The sequence below is a fragment of the Bubalus kerabau genome, chromosome 1, assembly GCF_029407905.1.
Source record: "Bubalus kerabau isolate K-KA32 ecotype Philippines breed swamp buffalo chromosome 1, PCC_UOA_SB_1v2, whole genome shotgun sequence".
In the NCBI taxonomy this organism is placed as follows: Eukaryota; Metazoa; Chordata; class Mammalia; order Artiodactyla; family Bovidae; genus Bubalus; species Bubalus kerabau.
In genome coordinates, this window is record NC_073624.1 from 42,103,686 (window position 1) to 42,125,158 (window position 21,473).

General features: G+C 44.4%; 1 protein-coding gene across 2 annotated transcripts in view; it reads right to left on the bottom strand.

Annotated features, from left to right (window-relative positions):
* The window catches only part of TMTC1 (transmembrane O-mannosyltransferase targeting cadherins 1), a 305,981-nt gene extending 286,335 nt beyond the window's left edge, over positions 1-19,646 (bottom strand). For both annotated transcript variants that reach the window (XM_055572983.1, XM_055572975.1), the window contains exon 1: positions 19,201-19,646. In XM_055572983.1, coding sequence (XP_055428958.1) covers positions 19,201-19,502 — 302 coding nt within the window. In that variant the 5' untranslated portion in view covers positions 19,503-19,646. The remainder of the gene's footprint in view (positions 1-19,200) is intronic.
* Positions 19,647-21,473: the final 1,827 nt, after the last annotated feature.

A 21,473-nucleotide genomic window follows, 5' to 3' on the forward strand; every position in this document is an offset into this window, starting at 1 on the left:
GTCCAAGGGTTGTTAGTCTACCCCAAAGTCAGAGTTACTGTGGCCTAGCTATCAAAACAGACCAAAGCACCAACACCGATAATCAGGGAACTGCCTAAGTCAGTATTTTTCATTTCAGTGCACTCTAACAGATATTTACTGAACACCTGCTAGTTGCTGGGTATAATGTAGGGCCCAGAGGAACAAACAGAAGACATGGCACCTGCCACCAAGGAGTTAATAGCATAGTAGGAGAAAGAGAGAAAAGTAATTCATAGTGAGAGAATTCCAGCAGCAGAACCTACCAGGTACTCAGATAAGGCAGATAGAGGCATTCTCCCTGTGGATGGGAGAGGGAAGGGGGTGATATACAGCATGGGGCAGCAGCCCCTCAGGGTGTTACTTAAATGCTGGAGCACCTTCACAGGACAGCTTCAGGATGCTGGGGAAGGGAGTCTCAAAGTGATGTCTCAGGGAGGTAGGTTTGAGGAACGGGTAATGCTCAGCCTGCAGAAAGATGACAGACAGGTATGAAACCAGTTTTTCAGGGTAAAAGCTCTTTGGCATATTTACAGCTTTATTCCCAGTGTCTATCCCTGGCATGTGCTATTACACAATAAAATAGGTGGTTTCATATAAAAATTTCCAACTTTTCCTCAAATATTAAAAGACGTGGCAACTCCGGGCCTCCATGGCCGCATGGAAATACCTGGGTGCCAATTTAGGTGGTTCAAGTACTCATAATTTGCCACAGGGTCTTCCAACTACTGGGGGGCAGACTTCAGCTCAAAGAAAAATGTAATATCTAAAACTAAAATCAGTGGTGGGATAAGCAGGAATGTTCACACAGAAGCCTGACAACAGCCTACCTTAAATACCATCTACAGAGAACAATCTCAGGTTTCATGTCACCATGAATGTACTTCCATTATAGCATATAATCAGTTTTTAAAAACTCATTTACTATATCCCTCAAGTGTTATGAGAATTTTTCCTTCATTGTTAGAAATTAACATTTTTGTCATGGTATCATCTCAGTTGGAGCACAGTAGGTTCTAAATGAAGGTTTATGAATGAACAAATTAACTGACGTTAAGCTGGAGGTTGGAAAAAAAAACCATCTTTTCCTTTCTACTCAACTAATCTCTAAGTTTACTTGATTTAACTTTCATTTCTAATTTAAAACTAGGCCAAGCAGTAGGAAATAAAACTTTTTTCCTAAAAAAATCTTAATAGTCATGTCTGCCTGGCTGAAAGCCTTCCAGACTTTGGCAGATGAAACGCAAACAGCCCCTTCTCCATCTGAACTCCTCTGCCTCCTTGTAAAACCGCCCAGAAAAGGGAGGGGGCACATGCAGCACACAGCAATCAGAGGGCACCAGTCCCCAGGAAAGACCACAGGGTCACACAGTGTGGCGCCGAGTAGTCACAGGAGGGGTGAGGAGGGGAGAAACAGACTCATTGTTTTTGCCCCCCAGTAATGCACACTCTTCTGCTTCTGTTAGGTCCACACCAGTTCTGTCCTTTATTGAGCCCATCTTTGCATGATATGTTCCCTTGGTATCTCTAATTTTCTTGAAGAGATCTCTAGTCTTTCCCATTCTATTGCTTTCCTCTATTTCTTTGCATTGATCACTGAGGAAGGCTTTCTTATCTCTCCTTGCTATTCTTTGGAACTCTGCATTCAAATGGGTATATCCTTCCTTTTCTCCTTTGCCTTTCCCTTCTCTTCACAGCTATTTGTAAGGCCTCCTCAGACAGCCATTTTGCTTTTTTGCATTTCTTTTTCTTGGGGATGGTCTTGATCCCTGTTTCCTATACAATGTCATGAACCTCCATCCATAGTTCATCAGGCACTGTATCTATCAGATCTAGTCTCTTAAATCTATTTGTCACTTCCATTGTATAATCATAAGGGATTTGGTTTAAGTCATACCTGAATGATCAAAGAAAGGCAATGCCAAAGAATGCTCAAACTACCACACAATTGCACTCATCTCACATGCTAGTAAAGTAATGCTCAAAATTCTCCAAGCCAGGCTTCAGCAATACATGAACCGTGAACTTCCAGATGTTCAAGGTGGTTTTAGAAAAGGCAGAGAAACCAGAGATCAAATTGCCAATATCCACTGGATCATCAAAAAAGCAAGAAAATTCCAGAGAAACATCTATTTCTGCTTTATTGACTATGCCAAAGCCTTTGTGTGGATCACAAGAAACTGTGGAAAATTTTGAAAGAGATGGGAATACCAGACCACCTGACCTGCCTCTTGAGAAACCTGTATGCAGGTCAGGAAGCAACAGTTAGAACTGGACATGGAACAACAGACTGGTTCCAAATAGGAAAAGGAGTACGTCAAGGCTGTATATTGTCACCCTGTTTATTTAACTTAGATGCAGAATACATCATGAGAAACCCTGGGCTGGATGAAGCACAAGCTGGAATCAAGACTGCTGGGATAAATATCAATAACCTCAGATATGCAGATGACACCACCCTTATGGTAGAAAGTGAAGAAAAAAAAGAGCCTCTTGATGAAATTTAAAGAGGTGAGTGAAAAAGTTGGCTTAAAGCTCAACATTTAGAAAACGAAGATCATGGCATCTGGTCCCATCACTTCATGTCAAATAGATGGGGAAACAGTGGAAACAGTGGCTTTATTTTGGGGGGTTCCAAAATCACTGCAGATGGTGATTGCACCCATGAAATTAGAAGGCGCTTACTCCTTGGAAGGAAAGTTATGACCAACCTAGACAGCATATTAAAAAGCAGAGACATTACTCTGTCAACAAAGTTCCTTCAAATCAAGGCTATGGTTTTTCTAGTACTCATGTATGGATGTGAGAGTTGGACTATAAAGAAAGCTGAGCACCAAAGAATTGATGCTTTTGAACTGTGGTGTTGGAGAAGACTCTTGAGAGTCCCTTGGACTGAAAGGAGATCCAACCAGTCCATCCTAAAGGAGATCAGTCCTGGGTGTTCATTGGAGGGACTGATGTTGAAGCTGAAACTCCAATACTTTGGCCACCTGATGCAAAGACCTGACTCATTGGAAAAGACCCTGATGCTGGGAAAGATTGAGGGCAGGAGGAGAGGGGGATGACAGAGGATGAGATGGTTGGATGGCATCACCGACTCAATGGACACAAGTTTAAGTAAACTCCGGGAGTTGGTGATGGACACGGAGGCCTGGCATGCTGCGGTTCATGGGGTTGCAAAGAGTCAGACACGACTGAGCTACTGAACTGAACTGAATCCACACTTTCACAGACTGCTGCTGCTGCTGTTAAGTCGCTTCAGTCGTATCCGACTCTATGCGACCCCATAGACGGCAGCCCACCAGGCTCCCCTATCCCTGGGATTCTCCAGGCAAGAACACTGGAATGGGTTGCCATTTCCTTCTCCAATGCATGAATGTGAAAAGAGAAAGTGAAGTCCGACTCTTCGTCGTGTCCGACTCTTCGTGACCCCAGGACTGCAGCCTACCAGGCTCCTCCATCCATGGGATTTTCCAGGCAAAAGCTCCAGATAAAGCCCATCACTTTAATTTCCCTCTTGAAAAACACCTCTGGTTTAGAAGAAAATAAAAGCAAGTATATCTCTGGAAGAGACTTCTGCTCGAGAATATACTAGGGTCCATCCTCAAGGGGACCCCAACTCTATTTCAGTCAAAGAGCCATACCTTAGTGAACTGGCAGGGGTATGGAAACTGCGTGAGGTCTTGGCTCTCCATTGTGGTGACTCAAGTCTAGTCTGGGGCCCTGAAACTGGAATTTTCTTGGTTATATAAATAGGTCAAGTAAGATTTAAGAGGGCTGCCTGTCCGCTTCATGTCACCATTCCTGTGGGTCACAATGTTCCAGTTCTCACCACATCCCCGTGCCTGCCATGTCAATGCTCTCACCTAGACTTTGGCCACTAAGCTCTGCCACCCGGCCTCTGGAACTCCAGGGTCCCATCAACCCCACTGGAGTCAGAAAGCCTGCCGCAGTGGCAGCATCTCCCACATCACACTTGGCCAACAGCAAAGAAGTGCCACAGAGCTTCCCAACCTTGCAGGCACTCTCCTATTTATGTATTTCTCAATGCCTCAGTGCAGAGAGAAGCATTTGGCCGTCTCAGGGGATGCAGGATAGGGGGTACAAGAAAGGTGTGTGTAGACGATGTGATGAATGGACCTCAATGTTCCCACCTCAACAAGCTTCTGGATTCGTTTCTCTGTTATGCCAGACAGATTTTGGCATCTCAACCTCATTAAACATAGGCCCCACTGAGTCGCAGGGCTTCCCGGGATTCTGAATCACCAGTGTGCTGGTTACAATTGCTGATTCCCTGATCCCATCCCAAAATACTCTAAGCCAGCAGATCTGAGACGGGGCCCAGAGATCTGCCCTAAGCAACCCAATAATTCAAGACAGGTGATACTCAGAACTGTAATGCTCAGATCTCAAAGCTTAAGGGAAAGCTGCATATGTTTGCTATGTTTACCAGAAAAAATCCAGGTTTCTCAGCAATAACATAACATACATTCTTCTCCAGTAAAAACCATAAACGGGGGAAAGAAAAAACTAAATGTACCCCTCATCTTCTGTTTTTGGTGTCTCAAGTGATGGCTTCTCCCACACTTCCCTGGTGACTTTCCACAGCTCAGTACTAATTCTCCTGTCCTCCTCTCTCACCACTCATTTTTCTTCTTCTCATCTCCTGCCTTCATTACAGCTCTCAAATGCTAAGTGCTTCCCATAGTCTTCTTAGATCATTCAGCCAATAAACAACAACATCTGGATCTTCTCATTTTTCCTCTAAGGCCTGTCCCTTAGGCCCTTCATCATTTTGGTTGCTTTTCTTTTGCATTCCCTCCAGTACCAGGAATAAATCAACAAATCAGCATCACTTCATGTCTCTAAAGAACCAAAGGATGTGATTCACAGGCACAGGTGCAAACAAGAGTGCCAAGACGAGACGGTGCCCTGAGGCAAAGGCACAATACACACCCTCCACCCCGCCTCCCTCCCCAGCTCTGAGGAAGCTGTAGGGAAGGACCAGGCTGCGTGGAGCTGGTCAGGAGGAGGCCACAGTCCCTGTTAGAGCAAAGAAAGGCTGGGGAAACAGGGCAGGAAGATCAGAGGCCATAGAAGGAAGCAAGTCCCAGAAAATGTGAGTCCACAAAGAATAAAAATTAACAGATCAACACCAAACATAATATAATTATATCTGACCTGTCAATTTTAAGAAAAGGGGTTTCTTTCTTTTCAAGGTATGTATGTTTGGTGGAGTTCCTGGATGCAATGCCATTCAGACACCAGCTATCTGACACAGCCCTGCCCAAGACTCCCTCACTTCAGACACCAGACCACCTGCACCTCTGACCTCCCAGCCACAAATTCAGGGGTTCCCACGCCTCCCTTAGATTCAACAATTTGTAAGAACGACTCATAGAATTCAGGAAAGCATAATACTTATTTTTTTTAATTGATGTCTTTATTTTTAATTAGAGTATAATTGCTTTACAATATAGTATTGGTTTCTGCAATGAAACAACAAGAATATATGTATGTCCCCTCCCTCTTAAACCTCCCTCCTACCTCCCACTCCAAGCATGATACTCTTTTATGATTACAGTTTTAATATAAAAGATATGAACCAAAACTGATAGAAAAAAAAAAAAAGACCCATGGGGCCAAGTCTGAAAGGGTCCTAAGCACGAACCTTCTGTGTCTTCAGGACACATCAGCCCCTCAGCACACTGATGTAGAACTGCCAACCAGGAAATCACAACCAAACTCAACCAGGGTTTCAGTGGGGAAGCTAACTGATCCCAGCACTGGCCACTCCAGCACCCCTTTCCCTTCCCAGAGGTTGGCGGGTAGGGCCTTCCTAGATACTGTAACTGCAGAACCAGCTCAAACTGGCCCCATGCTGTTTCTAACAAGACACCAAGGTGTTTTTCAGAGACAACAGAATAAAACCACAAGTCACGCAGCTGAGGCATGCTCTTAGGAGAAAATTGTGACCTCAGATAACACCCAGAACCAAAGTTTCTCTGCTCTCAACCCTACCCTCCAACCCCCAACAGGGAACTAAAAGACAGGAACATGACTGCAACCTGAACGCCTTTCAGAAGTGAACCATCCATTGTCCAGGAAGATCCAGTATGACACCCCTTCATCACACCTTAGCATCAGAGGCCAAGTAACAAAGTCCTCCAATCCAAACCACCCAACAGGGCTTCTGCACACAGACCCTCCTCCACTAACCCTAAAAGCTTGAGCCCTGCTTGCTGTCTTCTTGCTGCTTGACCTCACAATAACGTCCTTTTCTCAAAAGCCAGTGCCACAGCATCGTTACCAGCCAGCCTGGCTTAGAAGCAAAAATCATCTGGCTCCAAGTCCCAACTTTTTAATCTTACAAGACTAGTCTTTCCAGCAGGACCAGCTGCATTCTAAGGCTATCTGGAGGCCCACCGTGAATCAACTCCTCCTTAGCATAAACTCAGGTGTGGTCCCAGGGAGTCCCCATGAACAACAAAATCACTCCTATCACTCTGGAAACTAGAATATTTTAGAAGCTCCTTCCAAGAAATCTGGGCAAAGGCCAGACAAATTCTTGCACAGCTGCAGGGAAGAGGAAGTCTCTCCCACTTAACCATAGCACCCTTGAGAAAGTATTTTCAGGTCCTTATACTCCCTGTGGGCTTCTCAGGTGGCCCTGGTGGTAAAGAACCCACCTGCCAATGCATGAGACATGAGACTTAGGTTCGATCCCTGGGTTGGAAAGATCCCCTGGAGGAGGTGAGGGCATGGCATTTCACTCCAGTATTCTTGCCTGGAGAATCCCATGGACAGAGGAGCCTGGCGAGCTACCATAACCTGTGGAGTTGCAGAGTTAGACACGACTAAAGTGACTTAGTGCACATGCATGTACGCATACTCCATTTACTCCAACCAGAAATGATATTTCATTGTCTAACTCATTAACTGGAAAAAAAAAAAAAATGGCCTTTCATTACAGATAGCAGGACACGGGCATGGAGGAATTTGGGTCTTCATGAGCAGGGTATGGAGAGAATCCCATGTAATTCTGAGGTTTGCCAGAATTGTGTCCAGTTTACAGCAAGCAACCCCCAACCATAATGCTTCAATCTGCCACAAAAGAAATGATTTAAAAGTGCTAAAGGTCTCATTCTCCCTCTCCACAGAGGGTCACAGTCTTAGCAGGTTACAGCAGAGCCATAGGAGCCCTTTCAGGATCAGAGCTGCCCCTTCACCTCCTAGTAAGTAGGACCCACTGCAACTTTCTGCATGTCCAGCAAATTCCTGGTCTGCTCCCACTTTTGTCTTTGATGGAGGAAGGCAAAAAGATACATAAGCCAAGAAATAAGTCCAGCAGACTTTTCCCTCTACCTTGTAAGGGTGTTGTTGCCATTGTTTAGTTGCTAAGTGATGTCCGACTCTGTGACCCCACGAACTGTAGCCCACCAGGCTCCTCTCTCCTTTAGATTCTTCAGGCAAGAATTCTGGAGTGGGTTGCCATTCCCTCCTCCAGGGATCGTCGTAACCCAGGGACATCCTGCATTGGCAGGCAGATTCTTTACTGCTGAGCTACATGGGAAACCCTGTAAAGGTGTAGCCCTACCTAAATCATTACCTGAATATTTACCTACCTAAACATTTACCTGAAGAAGTAGGGCATTCACAAACATGATTTAAACAATTAATTTATCAAGCTCCTATCTACGTTGCATGTCAGGCACTGTTCCAGGTGCTTAAGATAAACCTTATAGAGTTCACACAATAGTGAGGAGACACAAAAAGCAGCAATAAATACATGATGCCAGATAACAGTGAGGGCTACCAAGGCAAAGAGGGTAGGAGAGTCTGAGAGTAAGGATGGCACATGGAGGAGTGCCTGCTATTTCAGATCAGGTGGCCAGGGAAGGCATCTGGGATGAAGTGACATTTGAGCAGACACTGAAAGTAGTGAGAGAAGAAGCAATGCAAGGACCTGGGGAATTAGCATTCCAGGAAGAAGAAGCCAAGTGCAAAATCCCTGGGGAGCCAAAAGTTTGGTCTGTACCAGGAATACAGACTCTACAACGTGACACAGAGAGAATGAGGTGGAGACTGAAGGCTATAGGTCTGGGTGTGGCCAGGGTCAGATCAAACAGGAACCATCTCTTATCATTTGGAAAAGGAACAAGGCCATTACTGATGCAAGATTAGCATTCCTCATCCCCCTTTTAAGTGGGGAGATTACATAATCAAAGTTTGAAAAAGCTGAATGTAGCTCCCAAGGATGATAGGAAATACATTTTTTATTAAAACAAAAATGACTGCTTCAGAAGATGTTTTCCAAACCTTCACTGATTTGAAGAACTTACCTATTAAAAACTCTCATGATTCAGAAATATATTCCTCTCATTTCCCATCCCTCCTACACCATCAGACAGTAGTCTAAAGTCTATTACACATCTAAAGCATATTCTAACAGACAAGAATCATAACCTTCTTCTCTTGGGGTTTCTAGGATAAACTTCATTTAGAATGAAATTTTCAGAGAACTTTTTTTTTCATTTTTTTATATAAAAATCTTCATTGCTTCCAATCACATTTTTTCTTAGCTACACTACATCCATTACCAAACATCCTAGAAAATCTAGTCAAACATCCTAAACAGTCTTCACTTGTCTTAAGATTATCAGTCCTGTAGCAATAGACTATTTCAAAATGAATGCCCAGAGAGGTCAAATCAAAAGGAACAGAACCAAAAGGAACATGCCACTATTTCTTTTAGGTTTTGGGCATAGAGGCTAGAGCTGACTTTCATGGTTGGCATATCATTTGTGCCTTAAAGTTGCAAAGTGCTGCAAAAAAAAAAAAACAACCCTCTCAAGATCCAAATATTAAAATGTTGAAAATCCTTACAGCTGCACATATTAAGATATTCTATTTTTTAACTCTGACATTTAAACCACCCACTTTCACTCATATGGTTTATATTACCATCAGAAGCATTCAATAAAATAAAACTTTACAGCAAACTAGTAGAACACTATGATCTAATAGCCTGAACATGGAAAGAGATCAAGGTCTTTTATTTGCCTTCCTTCTCCTTCTATATCATGGAAAAACCAGCAGTTCTTTCTTGTTGAAGGAAGCTTCTCCTTGCTTCTCAATGTGGAATAGCACAGCCAAGAATTCAGCAGGAGCTGCTTGTCCATCAAAGTTAAAAAGCTAAGCACCTTTTAAATCAATTAGGACCATTTTTCAATGTGGGCATTACAGGGTCTGGTTCTGGGTCAGTTCAGCGTCTACAAAGTGACTTCAAATGCTTCTCCTGATTCCAGTGTTAAAAACAGGTCATGGCCAGTGAAGGATAAAGAAAGAAAACAAAAAAGATTACTGCTGCAGATGAAGTTTTCACAGATGTTTTGATTCTGCTCTACAACAGTCCAAAAATATTCCTGTGTGACCTTGGAAATGAGATTATGAAAAGACTGAATAGAAGATTTGACTAGAGACAGAAATTCATTAGAATTCTATGTTCACTCCAAGCAACACAAAGAAATGATCATTTGTATCAGTTAAAGTTTGACCAGAGAAGCAGAACCACCAGGAATGATACAGCCAAGGAATTTGCTACAGAGATTTGACCTTTCATAATCCAGAGAAACTCATTTAATAGCCTATGCAGGGCTGCTGCTACTGTGTCTGTAACAAGTGGAAAGCCAGCAGGGCAGGCATTCCAGAAGCAGGGATGGAACCTGAGGTAGGGGAAAGAAGAAGGGGCTGGAATCCACAAAGAAGAACTAGAATACACTTCTCTCTTGCAGCCTCCTAGGCTCCAACTTAAACGATGGGAGTGGTTTGCAAACAGGCCAGCAGTGTCCATACAGCTGATCACATATGGGCACCATGATTTCAAGTAGCTACAGGAAATATGGAAAACTCTGGAGGAGCTGCAGAATCAGCTCTGCTGCACAGCAGAGCAGGTTAGTCTGCAAGTCGGGGAGAACCAGCATGAGCTGTGACACACCAAAACCTACACCCAGCTTCTGAGCGAGGACATGGCTGAAACAGAGCAGGGCACTCTGGGACGTTCCCAGGACAGACCCCCACCTCCAATGTCCTCAGCCTGCCTTCTGTCTGTAGAAAAACTTTAGTTGAAGAATAAATTTAATCAGAGAGATGAGAGAATGTAGAAGCAAAGGAAAGCAGTCAAATAAGACTAAATAGTTTAGCCATTAAACAAGTCAAAGACTTTTAGTTCCTGGGCTTCCCTAGTGGCTCAGAGGGTAAAGCATCTGCCTGCAATGCGGGAGACCCAGGTTTGCTCCCTGGATTAGGAAGATCCCCTGGAGAAGGAAATGGCAACCTGTTCCAGTATTCTTGCCTGGAGAATCCCATGGATGGAGAAGCCTGGTGGACTACAGTCCACAGGGTTGCAAAGAGTCGGACACTACTGAGTGACTTCACTTTCACTTTCTTTTTTTTTTTTTTCACTGTTTTCCCATTTATTTGCCATGAAGTGATGGGACCAGATGCGATGATCTTAATTTTCTGAATGTTGAACTTTAAGCCAACTTTTTCAATCTCCTTTTTCACTTTCATCAAGAGGCTCTTTAGTTCTTCCTCACTTTCTGCCATAAGGGTGGTGTCATCTGCATATCTGAGGTTATTGATATTTCTCCCAGCAATCATGATTCCAGCTTGTGCTTCTTCCAGCCCAGCGTTTCTCATGATGTACTCTGCATATAAGTTAAATAAGCAGGGTGACAATATACAGCTTTGATGTACCCCTTCTGATTTGGAACCAGTCTGTTGTTCCATGTCCAGTTCTAACTGTTGCTTCCTGACCCGCATACGGATTTCTTAAGAGGCAGGTCAGGTGATCTGGTATTCCCATCTCTTTAAGAATTTTTCACAGTTTGTTGTGATTCACACAGTTAAAGGTTTTGGCATAGTCAATAAAGCAGAAGTAGATGTTTTTCTGGATCTCTTTGCTTTTTCGATGATCCAAGGGATGTTGGCAATTTGATCTCTGGTTTCGGATAGGCATTTTTATTTTATTTTATTTTTTTTAAATTTTATTTTATTTTTAAACTTTACATAATTGTATTAGTTTGGCCAAACATCAAAATGAATCCACCACAGGTATACATGTGTTCCCCACCCTGAACCCTCCTCCCTCCTCCCTCCCCACACCATCCCCCCAGGCCGTCCCAGTGCACCAGCCCCAAGCATCCAGTATCGTGCATCAAACCTAGACTGGCAAGGGCTATAGATAATACTCTAAGCCATATCCTTTGCAGATACTGAAACCCCCCACCAGGTGGAAGAAGATAACTACATGATGACCAGACTATAGCCATGACATAAACTGCCGTGATTCCAAGAATGGGCCTCAAGGAAATGGAAACAAACCAACTTGGAAATGAAGATCAACTGTACTTCAAACGATCAAAATGAAGCTGGTCAGATATGTGATGACCAATTTCAAGATGACTGACTATCAGAGATGACTGTGCTATTTCTACAAGTGGCCACCTCCCTCCACCTATACACCCCTGAAATGCCCCTTTAAAAACTCTTGTCCAATAATTGTCAGTGAAGAGACCCTTTGGACATGGGTCCACCCTCTCTTCTAGTTGCTGCCTCCAAGATAAAGCAAACTTTCCTTTCCACCAACCTTGTCTCTCAAGTATTGGCTTTCTACCAATGAGCAGCAGGACTGCATTTTGGGTAACACAGTCATTTCACTTGCACTGTCCAAACCTCAAACAAATTTCTCCTGTCCGCCTCTAACCCAGTACAGCACAGGAAAGAAACTTCTAAGATGAGGTTCCAGTTAGCTAAATTGATACGGTACAAAGTCACCGCATCTTGGGAAGCTGCCTTCATCTTCCATTGTGCTTGGACCCCCAAACTGGTCAAAGTATACACTCTAATAATCCACTTCCCCACTTCAACTTCTACCCATTTCTTACATAAGAAAAACTGTGATTAGTATTAATATATTTCTATACAAGCAAGCACCTTTATGATAACAAGCATTACATTTTTTTATAAATAAGTTTATGCAGCATTTACTATAAGGGAATTTCTGTTAGTATGTGTGACATTCATTCATTTATTCGAAGATAACAAACTACATTTAATGAAATAAATCAGTTTGAGATTTGCACTGGGAAAAAACTCGTGAAGAAGATGAAGGAAAAACAAACTATAGAGTAGAAGGAAATCCTGACAAAGAATTTGTATCTAGAATATATTAAGAAATCATAAAACTCAACATTAAAAAAAATCTATTTAGAAAACTGACAAAAATATGAAGAGAAATTTTAACAAAGAGGCTATACAGAAGTCAAATGGACACATGAAAAAATATTTAACACCATCAGTTAGCCATTAGAGCCAATGAAAAACACAATGACATGTCACTACACACCTATCAGAATGGCTACAATAAAAAACAATGACAAAAAACTTGTGAGGAAGTAGAGAAGCTGGATAACACATACACTGCTGATGGGATGGGATGGAAAACAGTTTGTCAGTTTCTCAAAAAACTAAACATGTAACTACCACATGACACAGCAATTGTACTCCTGACATTTGCCCTAGAGAAATAAAAACTATGTTCACATAAAACCCTGCAAATGAATGTTTGTAGCAACTTTATTTGCAATACCCCAAAACTGGAAACATTATAGCCAACAGCAAAAAGCTGAAAACTTTTCTTCTAAGATTAGGAACAAGGTATAAATGCCCACTCCTGTCATTTCTATTCAACATAGAACTGGAAGTCCTAGGTAGAACACTTAGGCAAGGAAAAGAAAATAAAGGAGATCTACATCAGGAAGGAAGAATAAAATTATCTCTGTTTACAGATGACATGATCTCATATATAGACAACCCTAAAGATGCTACCAAAAATCTATCAGAACTAATATAATTCAGTAAAGCTCAGTTCAGATCAGTTCAGTTCAGTCGCTCAGGCATGTCCAACTCTTTGCGACCCCATGAATCGCAGCACGCCAGGCCTCCCTGTCCATCACTATCTCCAGGAGTTCACTCAAACTCACGTCCATCGAGTCGGTGATGCCATCCAGCCATCTCATCCTCTGTCATCCCCTTTTCCTCCTGCCCCCAATCCCTCCCAGCATCAGAGTCTTTTCCAATGAGTCAACTCTTCACATGAGGTGGCCAAAGTACTGGAGTTTCAGCTTTAGCATCATTCCTTCCAAAGAACACCCAGGGCTGATTCATTTAGAATGGACTGGTTGGATCTCCTTGCAATCCAAGGGACTCTCAAGAGTCTTCTCCAATACCACAGTTCAAAAGCATCAATTCTTCAGCACTCAGCTTTCTTCACAGTCCAACTCTCACATCCATACATGACCACTGGAAAAACCATAGCCTTGACTAGACAGACCTTTGTTAGCAAAGTAATGTCTCTGCTTTTCAATATGTTATCTAGGTTGGTCATCAGAGAAGGCAATGGCACCCCCACTCCAGTACTCTTGCCTGGAAAATCCCATGGGCGGAGGAGCCTGGTAGGCTGCAGTCCATGGGGTTGCTAAGAGTCAGACACGACTGAGCAACTTCACTTTCACTTTTTACTTTCATGCATTGGAGAAGGAAATGGCAACCCACTCCAGTGTTCTTGCCTGGAGAATCCCAGGGACGGGGGAGCCTGGTGGGCTGCCGTCTATGGGGTCGCACAGAGTTGGACACGACTGAAGTGATTTAGCAGGTTGGTCATAACTTTTCTTCCAAGGATCAGCATAAAATACCAGCTGTATTTCCATGCACTAATAATAAACTCCTGGAGGAGGGCATGGCAACCCACTCCACTATTCTTGCCTGGAGAGGCCCCATGGATACATGAGCCTGGCAAGCTACAGTACAGTCCACGGGGTCACAAAGAGTCAAACACGACTGAACGACTAGGCACACACAATAATAAACTATCCAAAATTAAGGGGAAAAAATCCCACTTACTATAGCAACAAAAAGAATGAAATACTGAGGAATAAAATTAACCAAAGGAGTTTCCTCAGTGGTAAATAATCTGCCTGCAATGCAGGAGACATGGGAGGAAGATCCTCTGGAGGAGGGTGTGGTAACTCACTCCAGCTTTCTTGGAGGGAAAATTCCATGGACAGAGGGGCCTAGCGGGCTATAGTTCATGGGATTGGACAGGACTGAAACCACTGAGTATCAGCAGCAAATTTAACCAAAGAGATGAAAGACTTACACACTTAAAACTACAAATCACTGATGAAAGAAATTAAAGAAGACACAAATAAGTGGAAAGACATGCCATATTCATAAATGGGAAGACTTAATATTGTTCATATATTATAGATTCAATGTAATCCCTATCAAAATCCCAAGGCATTTTTTACAGAAAAAGAAAAAAATCATAAATTTTATATTGAATCAAAAAATCCTGAATATAAAAAGCAATCTTGATCAACAAGAACAAAGCTGGAGGCACCACACTTCCTGACTTCAAAATATATTCCAATGCTACAGTAATTAAAACAGTGCAGTACTGGCATAAAAACAGACTTACAGATCAATGGAAAAGAACAGAGAAATTAACCCATGTATATATGAAGAAGGCAATGGCATCCCACTCCAGTACTCTTGCCTGGAAAATCCCATGGATGGAGGAACCTGGTAGGCTGCAGTCCATGGGTCGCTAAGAGTCGGACACGACTGAGTGACTTCCCTTTCACGTTTCACTTTCATGCATTGGAGAAGGCAATGGCAACCCTCTCCAGTGTTCTTGCCTGGAGAATCCCAGGGACAGGGGAGCCTGGTGGGCTGCCGTCTATGGGGCTGCACAGAGTCGGACACGACTGAAGCGACTTAGCAGCAGCAGCATATGGTCAAATGATCTTTGACAAGGGTTCCAAGAATATACAATGGGGAAAGGATAGTCTTCAATAAATGGTATTGGGAAAACTGGCTAACCACATACAAATGAATGAAATTAGACTCTTACAACATGTACAAAAATCAACCCAAAAATATAGTAAAAATGTAAATATAAGACCTGAAACTATAAAACTCCTACAAGAAAAATACAGAGGAAAAACTTCATGATGTTAGGCTTGGCAATGGTTTCTTAGATATGATAACAAAAGTACAAACAATAAAAGCAAAAATTAGACAAGTGGGACTACATCAAACTAAAGAAGCTTTGCAGAATAAAGGAAACAAATCAAGAGTGAAGAGAAAACCTACAGAATAGCAGAAAATTTTTGCAAACCAAATATCAGGCATGTTATTAATATCTAAAATATATAAGGAATTTCTACAACTTAAAACAAAAGAAATTAAATATCTTGATTTTAAAAATGGGCAAAGAACAACTTGAATAGACATTTCTCCAAAGAAGACATAGGAATGGCCAATAGGTAGAGGGAAAGATACTTAACATCACTAATCATGCAAATTGTGCTTTAATCATGCAAATCAAAACCACAATGAGATACCACTTCATTCCTGTTAGATTCGTTTTTATGAAAACAAACAAACAAAAGGTAAGCATCAGTAAAGATGTGAAGAATTGGGAACGTTTGTACACTATAGGTAAGAAAGTAAAATGGTACAGCCACTATGGAAAACAGGATAGAGGTTCCTCAAAAATTAAAAATACAATTACTATATGATTCAGCAATCCTTCTTCTGGGTCTATATCCAAAAGAATTGAAATTATGACTTTGAAAACATATATGTACTCCTGTGTTCACTATAGCATTATTCACAATAATCATGATAAAAAACAAATCAAGTGCCCATCATCAGATGAATGGATAAAGGAAAAGTGATAAATATACATGATGTAATATTATTCAGCCTTAAAAAGGAGGAAATCCTGCAATGTGCAACAACACAGAAGACGTTGGAGAGTACTATGCTACATGAAATAAGCCAGCCGCAGGAGTCCACTTACGTGAGGTCCTTGAAATAGTCAAACTCATAGAAACAGATACTAAGATGCTGGTTGCCAAGGGCAGGGTGAGGTGAGAGCAGCATCAAGAGTTGCTTTTTGACAGGTACCTAGTTTCAATTATACTAGAGGAAAAAGGGCTAGAGAGTTGCCGCACAACATTGGACCTACAGTTGAAATACTATATTGTGCTCTCAAAAACTTGTTAAGATGGTAGATCTCATGTTAGATGTCCTTACAATATTAATTAATTAGCTATTAATTAAATGGCTTTAAATTTTCAAAATTTTTCCTTAAAAAGCTTAAGATACAGGTAAGACAGCTTGCACGTATCTCAAAGGCCACTTTGTGTTTTCACCAATTGTGCTTGTGTGCTCAATCCTGTCCAGCCCTTTGTGATCTCATGTGACTGTAGCCCACCAGGCTCCTCTGCTCATGTGACTGTAGCCCACCAGGCTCCTCTGCCCATGGGATTTCCCAGACAAGAATACTGGAGTGGGTTGTTATTTCCTTCTCCAGGGCATCTTCCTGACCCAGGGATCAAGTCTCTTGTGGATCCTGCATTGGCAGGTGGATTCTCTACCACTGAGCCTCCTGGGAAGCCCTATTACCTAAACTAAAAAGCATAAAGACATGACCTATGTAAAGTCCCCAGGCCAATGCTTGATTCACAGTAAATAGTTAATAAATGTGATTTTCTGTCCTTCTTCAAAACAATCATCAGAGTTGTGTTGGCCTAACATTGTTAACATCATCCTTTATACATGCCCAGCCTCACACTATTGCACCAGAATATGCAGTTGCACCTCAGGTGACTATGATGAGAAAGTCTCCACAACTTCTTCAAATCAATGCCTGTAAGAACAGAACGATTAGTTGAATTTCTCTTTCTGAAGAGGCACTATTCCTTTCCAGTTAGTGCTCTGTTGCACTCTAGATTTGCAACTCAATCATCTTAAAACACACACACACACACACACACACACACACACACACAGAATATCTTACACAGCCAGTAAGATATACTCTACAAAGAGCAATGCATCTTAGCAACCAGACTGCTTTTTCTAACCCGTGAGTATCACAAGTGAAGTTGCCCTCTGCCCCCTCAATTCTTCCTTAGCCCCTGTTCTGCTCAATGCCTGTTTTCCTCTTCATAAATGGTCTTGCCTCACTGTCTACTCTTTTCCTCCCCTCCTCTGTCTTCTGCCCCTGCCACTTCCTGCATGAATTTTTTTATTTTTTCCTGCATGAATTTTCAGAGAAGGCGATGGCACCCCACTCCAGTACTCTTGCCTGGAAAATCTCATGGATGGAGGAGCCTGGTGGGCTACAGTCCATGGGGTCGCTAAGAGTCGGATACGACTGAGCGACTTCACTTTCACTTTTCACTTTCATGCATTGGAGAAGGAAATGGCAACCCACTCCAGTGTTCTTGCCTGGAGGATCCCAGGGATGGGGGAGCTTGGTGAGCTGCCGTCTATGGGGTCGCACAGAGTCGGACATGACTGAAGCAACTTAGCAGCAGCAGCAGCATGAATTTTAAACAATTTTTTTTAGAAAGCCAAGAAGTGAAGATACTCTTCTCTCTCCACCAACTGGGCACAGGCATTTGACCCTGACTTTTGTATATGGGCTTCCCTTGTGGCTCAGCTAGTAAAGAATCCGCCAGCAATGCAGGAGACCTGGGTGCAATCCCTGGGTTGGGAAGATCCCCTGGAGAAAGAAAAGGCTACCCACTCCAGTATTCTGGCCTGGAGAATTCCATGGACTGTACAGTCCATGGGGTTGCAAACAGTTGGATATGACTGAGTGACTTTCACTTCACTTCACTTTGTATATGGAAAACATTCAAAGGAGGGACTTAGGCAGTCTCCCATGGCTAGTATAAGCCCAGCACACCTCCTGCTGTGAGCTTCCACACTTTAAAGTAACCAACAACTCTCTCTGTAATAAATCAAAAGCAGGTCGGCTTAGAAGTTACACACATTGTGCCACCTGAGAATGTGCCATTTTTAAAAAAATTAGGGAAAAAAGGAATAAGCAACTTAGTAGCTGAGGTTATCTTTCAACTGAAAAACAAGACCACTTGCCAGAAGGATAAATGTTTATAAAATAATCTTCAGAGTCAAATGTGGAATTTCCTTACCCTCCTGAAAACATTCAACTTTCAGTGGAAGAATTAAGTCCAATCGCTCTGGTTTCCTTTTCTAAGTCATCAGCCACCTGTCAGGAGACCTGGGGCCTCCCGATCTGAGCAGGCTTTTCAAGCTGCTTACCCTGTCTCACATGACCAGTACCATGAGGACGGGTTCATATTACACTCGTTGGAGAAGGCTTAAAACGCTGATGATACTGAACCAAAATTATTTCAACAGTTTTGTCCGGCACATTATAAGCTTAAATACTGAGCCAAATCATAACGGGTTGAGTCAAGCTCATGACATAGGAGCCAGCACTCCCTGGAATCAGCCCTTCTCCCCTCCCATCTGAAGCTAGCCCTCTTTTTAAATTCAAGAAAATACTCCATCCTTCAAAAATCTGACTCCCTTCGCACCTCATTCACACTTGAAATGCTGAATCATGACTCTGAGGTTGTAAAAGAAAAACTACTTCGACTGGGACGCCGGGATCCCCAGAGGACCCCACGTTTTTCTGCCCTCCTTTGCTTTGCATCTTTTAAAGTCTAAATCTGGAGCTCTTCCCAAAGATCCGAGAGGCTCCAGGAACAGTCAAGGCTGCAGGTCGGGAGAGAGCTTCTGCCCGCGGTCCTTTCCTCCCCAAATCCCCGCGCCACGGCCGCTCAGGGCTGCTAAGAGGTTGATAACTCCCCATCTGCAAAGCTCCCAACAGCCGCCGAGAAATGCTCAACTTGGGAGCTTCACCACTACAGCCACCGCATCGTCGGGCGCGCTCTGGTCTCACTTGGCCACAGCCCCACAGGAGTGAGGTGTGCGTGGGCGGCTCCACGGCCCCTCCAGCCTTGGCCCCAGAGACCAGCCCGCCCAGAGCGAAGACTCCAGAAACTCGATCCCAACTCGCAGCCCGCGCCTTCCGAGCCGCCCCGGGAGCCCGGAGAAGCGGGGCCGAGGTCAACAAGCAGAGGGGCGTGAGCAACCTGGAGAGCAGGGAGGCGTGGAGAGCAAGGGGCAGCAAGAAAAGAAACGTCCCCCTCAAGCGGGTCCCTCAACTTCTCCCAGCCCGGTAGAGGGTGAGGAGAAACGGCCGCTGCGAGCCCAGGGTGAGGGACTCACTTGAAGGTGAGGACGCAGAGCGGCCGGTAAGACTTGTGGCTGGTGTTCTCGGCCATGCCCTTGCCCCAGAAATCGTTGGAGAAGATGCCCCAGCGCAGAGGGGCTCCGGGCCGCACGTCGGGGTTGTTGACGATCGCCCACACGTCGTCGTGCACGAACTCGCCCCTCAGGGAGCGGCCGTAGCACAGGCAGCTCGCCCCGGCCAGCAGCGCCGCGGCTCCGGCCGGCACGAGTCCGCAGTCCCGCCGCCGGGAGGGCGCGCGGTCCCCGCCGCCGCCTCGGGCAGAGCTGGTCACCACCATCGCGCCGGCGCCGCTGTCCTGGTCTCTCCCGGGTGTCTGGCATCCTCCCCGGCCGGGGCCCGGACGGTGCGCGGCAACTGCCGGGAGATGGGCTCGGGCATGGCCGGCGGCAGCTGGACCGGCCGCTGGCGTCCCGCGCTCCGCCGCCGCCTGCGCCGCCGAGTTGGCCCAGCTGCAGATAAACAGCAGTCCCCCCGCCTCCCCGGGCCATCGCCACCTCCTCCGCCCCACTGCGCATGCCCCGCTCGCCATCGCCTCCACCCCCCAATCCCGGGACCGGCGCCGCTTTCCCCCCACGCCCCGCACCCTCCGCCCCCGCCCGGCTGGTGTAGCGCTCAGCCTGCAGGCGCGGCGTTAAGAGGTGGCGAGAGTCCGTGTGCAGGTAGAGAGGTTGCGGCGTGGGGCCGCCCGGAGCGGCGGGGAAGGGGCACCGGGGTCCTCTCCGCTGTGCCCGCGATGCCCTCTGCCCCTCATCATTTCCCCATTAAGGGTCTGCTGGGGGGGACCTCACCGACAAGCACCTTCCCGGGCCAGGACGGGCTTAGCAGGTGCGCAGCCGGAACCCCCGCCCGCGCTCCGGGAGAGGGAAGCGGCCGTCGCCGCCCGGGACGTCCCGGCTTTTCAGCACCCCGGACAACAGCAGCGGCCGCTGGGCCATGCTTTCCGTCCGGTCTTCTGTCCGGTTTCCGCCTACCCCGTCTTCTTCCCGGGCTTTCTGTCCCCACTGCCCGCGTCCCGCGGTTGCAGCCTCGGGGCGGGGGTGGAAACCGTAGGGAAATGGAGCTTCCGAAACGTATTTCTGAAAATCGAGAGACGGTCTCCCTGAGGTGGGCTTCCCGCCCGCCCTGCCCGGGTTTGTTCACCGGCTGTTTTTCTTTACCGCCCATTCCTCTGCTCGTCTTTATAAAAAGTCTCAGGTTCGAGTTTGGGTTTGGGAGACGAGTTGGCTTCTGAAACATTTCTCCTCGTTTGTTTTTTACTGCGGTTCTTAAAACAATCCGGGAGATGCCAAGCAAATTACCTTTTGTCCCCATATGAGTGGATCACATGGGTCTGATTATTACTTCCTACTCTGTGAGTGTATTTGAACTCTTCCTGCTAAGTCAGTAGGATTCAAAACAAAAAACAAACAGCTTTAAGGCCTCTGGCTTTGGCTCCCCATCTTACAGTTTCTCTGCAAGGTTCTTTTCGTTTTTTTTTTTTTAATATTGCTAATTATAATATATAAATAAGCTAAGTATACCGTTGTGATGAAGTTCAGTAGAATTTCTCCATGTTTGAAATATCTGTGAACTCTTCAATGGACCTTGTGAATTTTTATTGCTATGTAATATTGAAGTTACCTGGAATTTGACACATCCAGATAGAGAAATTTAAATACAAAATTTACCGTATTATTCTCATCCTTCCAAAATCCCTAGGAGTTTTGATGATCTAAAAAGAAAGAAGAGTATGGGGGGAAAAAGCAAAAATTCTTCTTGCACTGATTAAAAGCTTATGTGACTCTAGGACACCATTTTTTTTTTTTTAAGTGAAGATACATCTGAGCAGTTGAAAACTCAATGAATTAAGACGACATACTCCAAATCAGGATGTTTTTTATCCATTTCGCTTTGATTTTTAGTGACTTCATAATTCGTGACTGAGAAATGTGTTCGTCCTTGCATCAAAACTTTTTAACCCATGGGTAGCCTTCATATCCAGACCCCACACACACCTGAGTCTACCATCTCCCCCACGGGACACATTACAATCTTTCTTCTTTGCCTGTCCATTAATTTAATTAAAATGTGTGAATGTTTATGTTATACTACCATATGCTAAGTACTGTGCTGGATGACCAAAGCTTCTCAAATTGTGTGTGATATGTAAGATTAACACCATAAAATACTCACAACTTTCTAAGACAGTAAACGTGTGCTTACTGGAATGATAGTAGCTATAATAAACCAACATATCAGTTGTTACCTA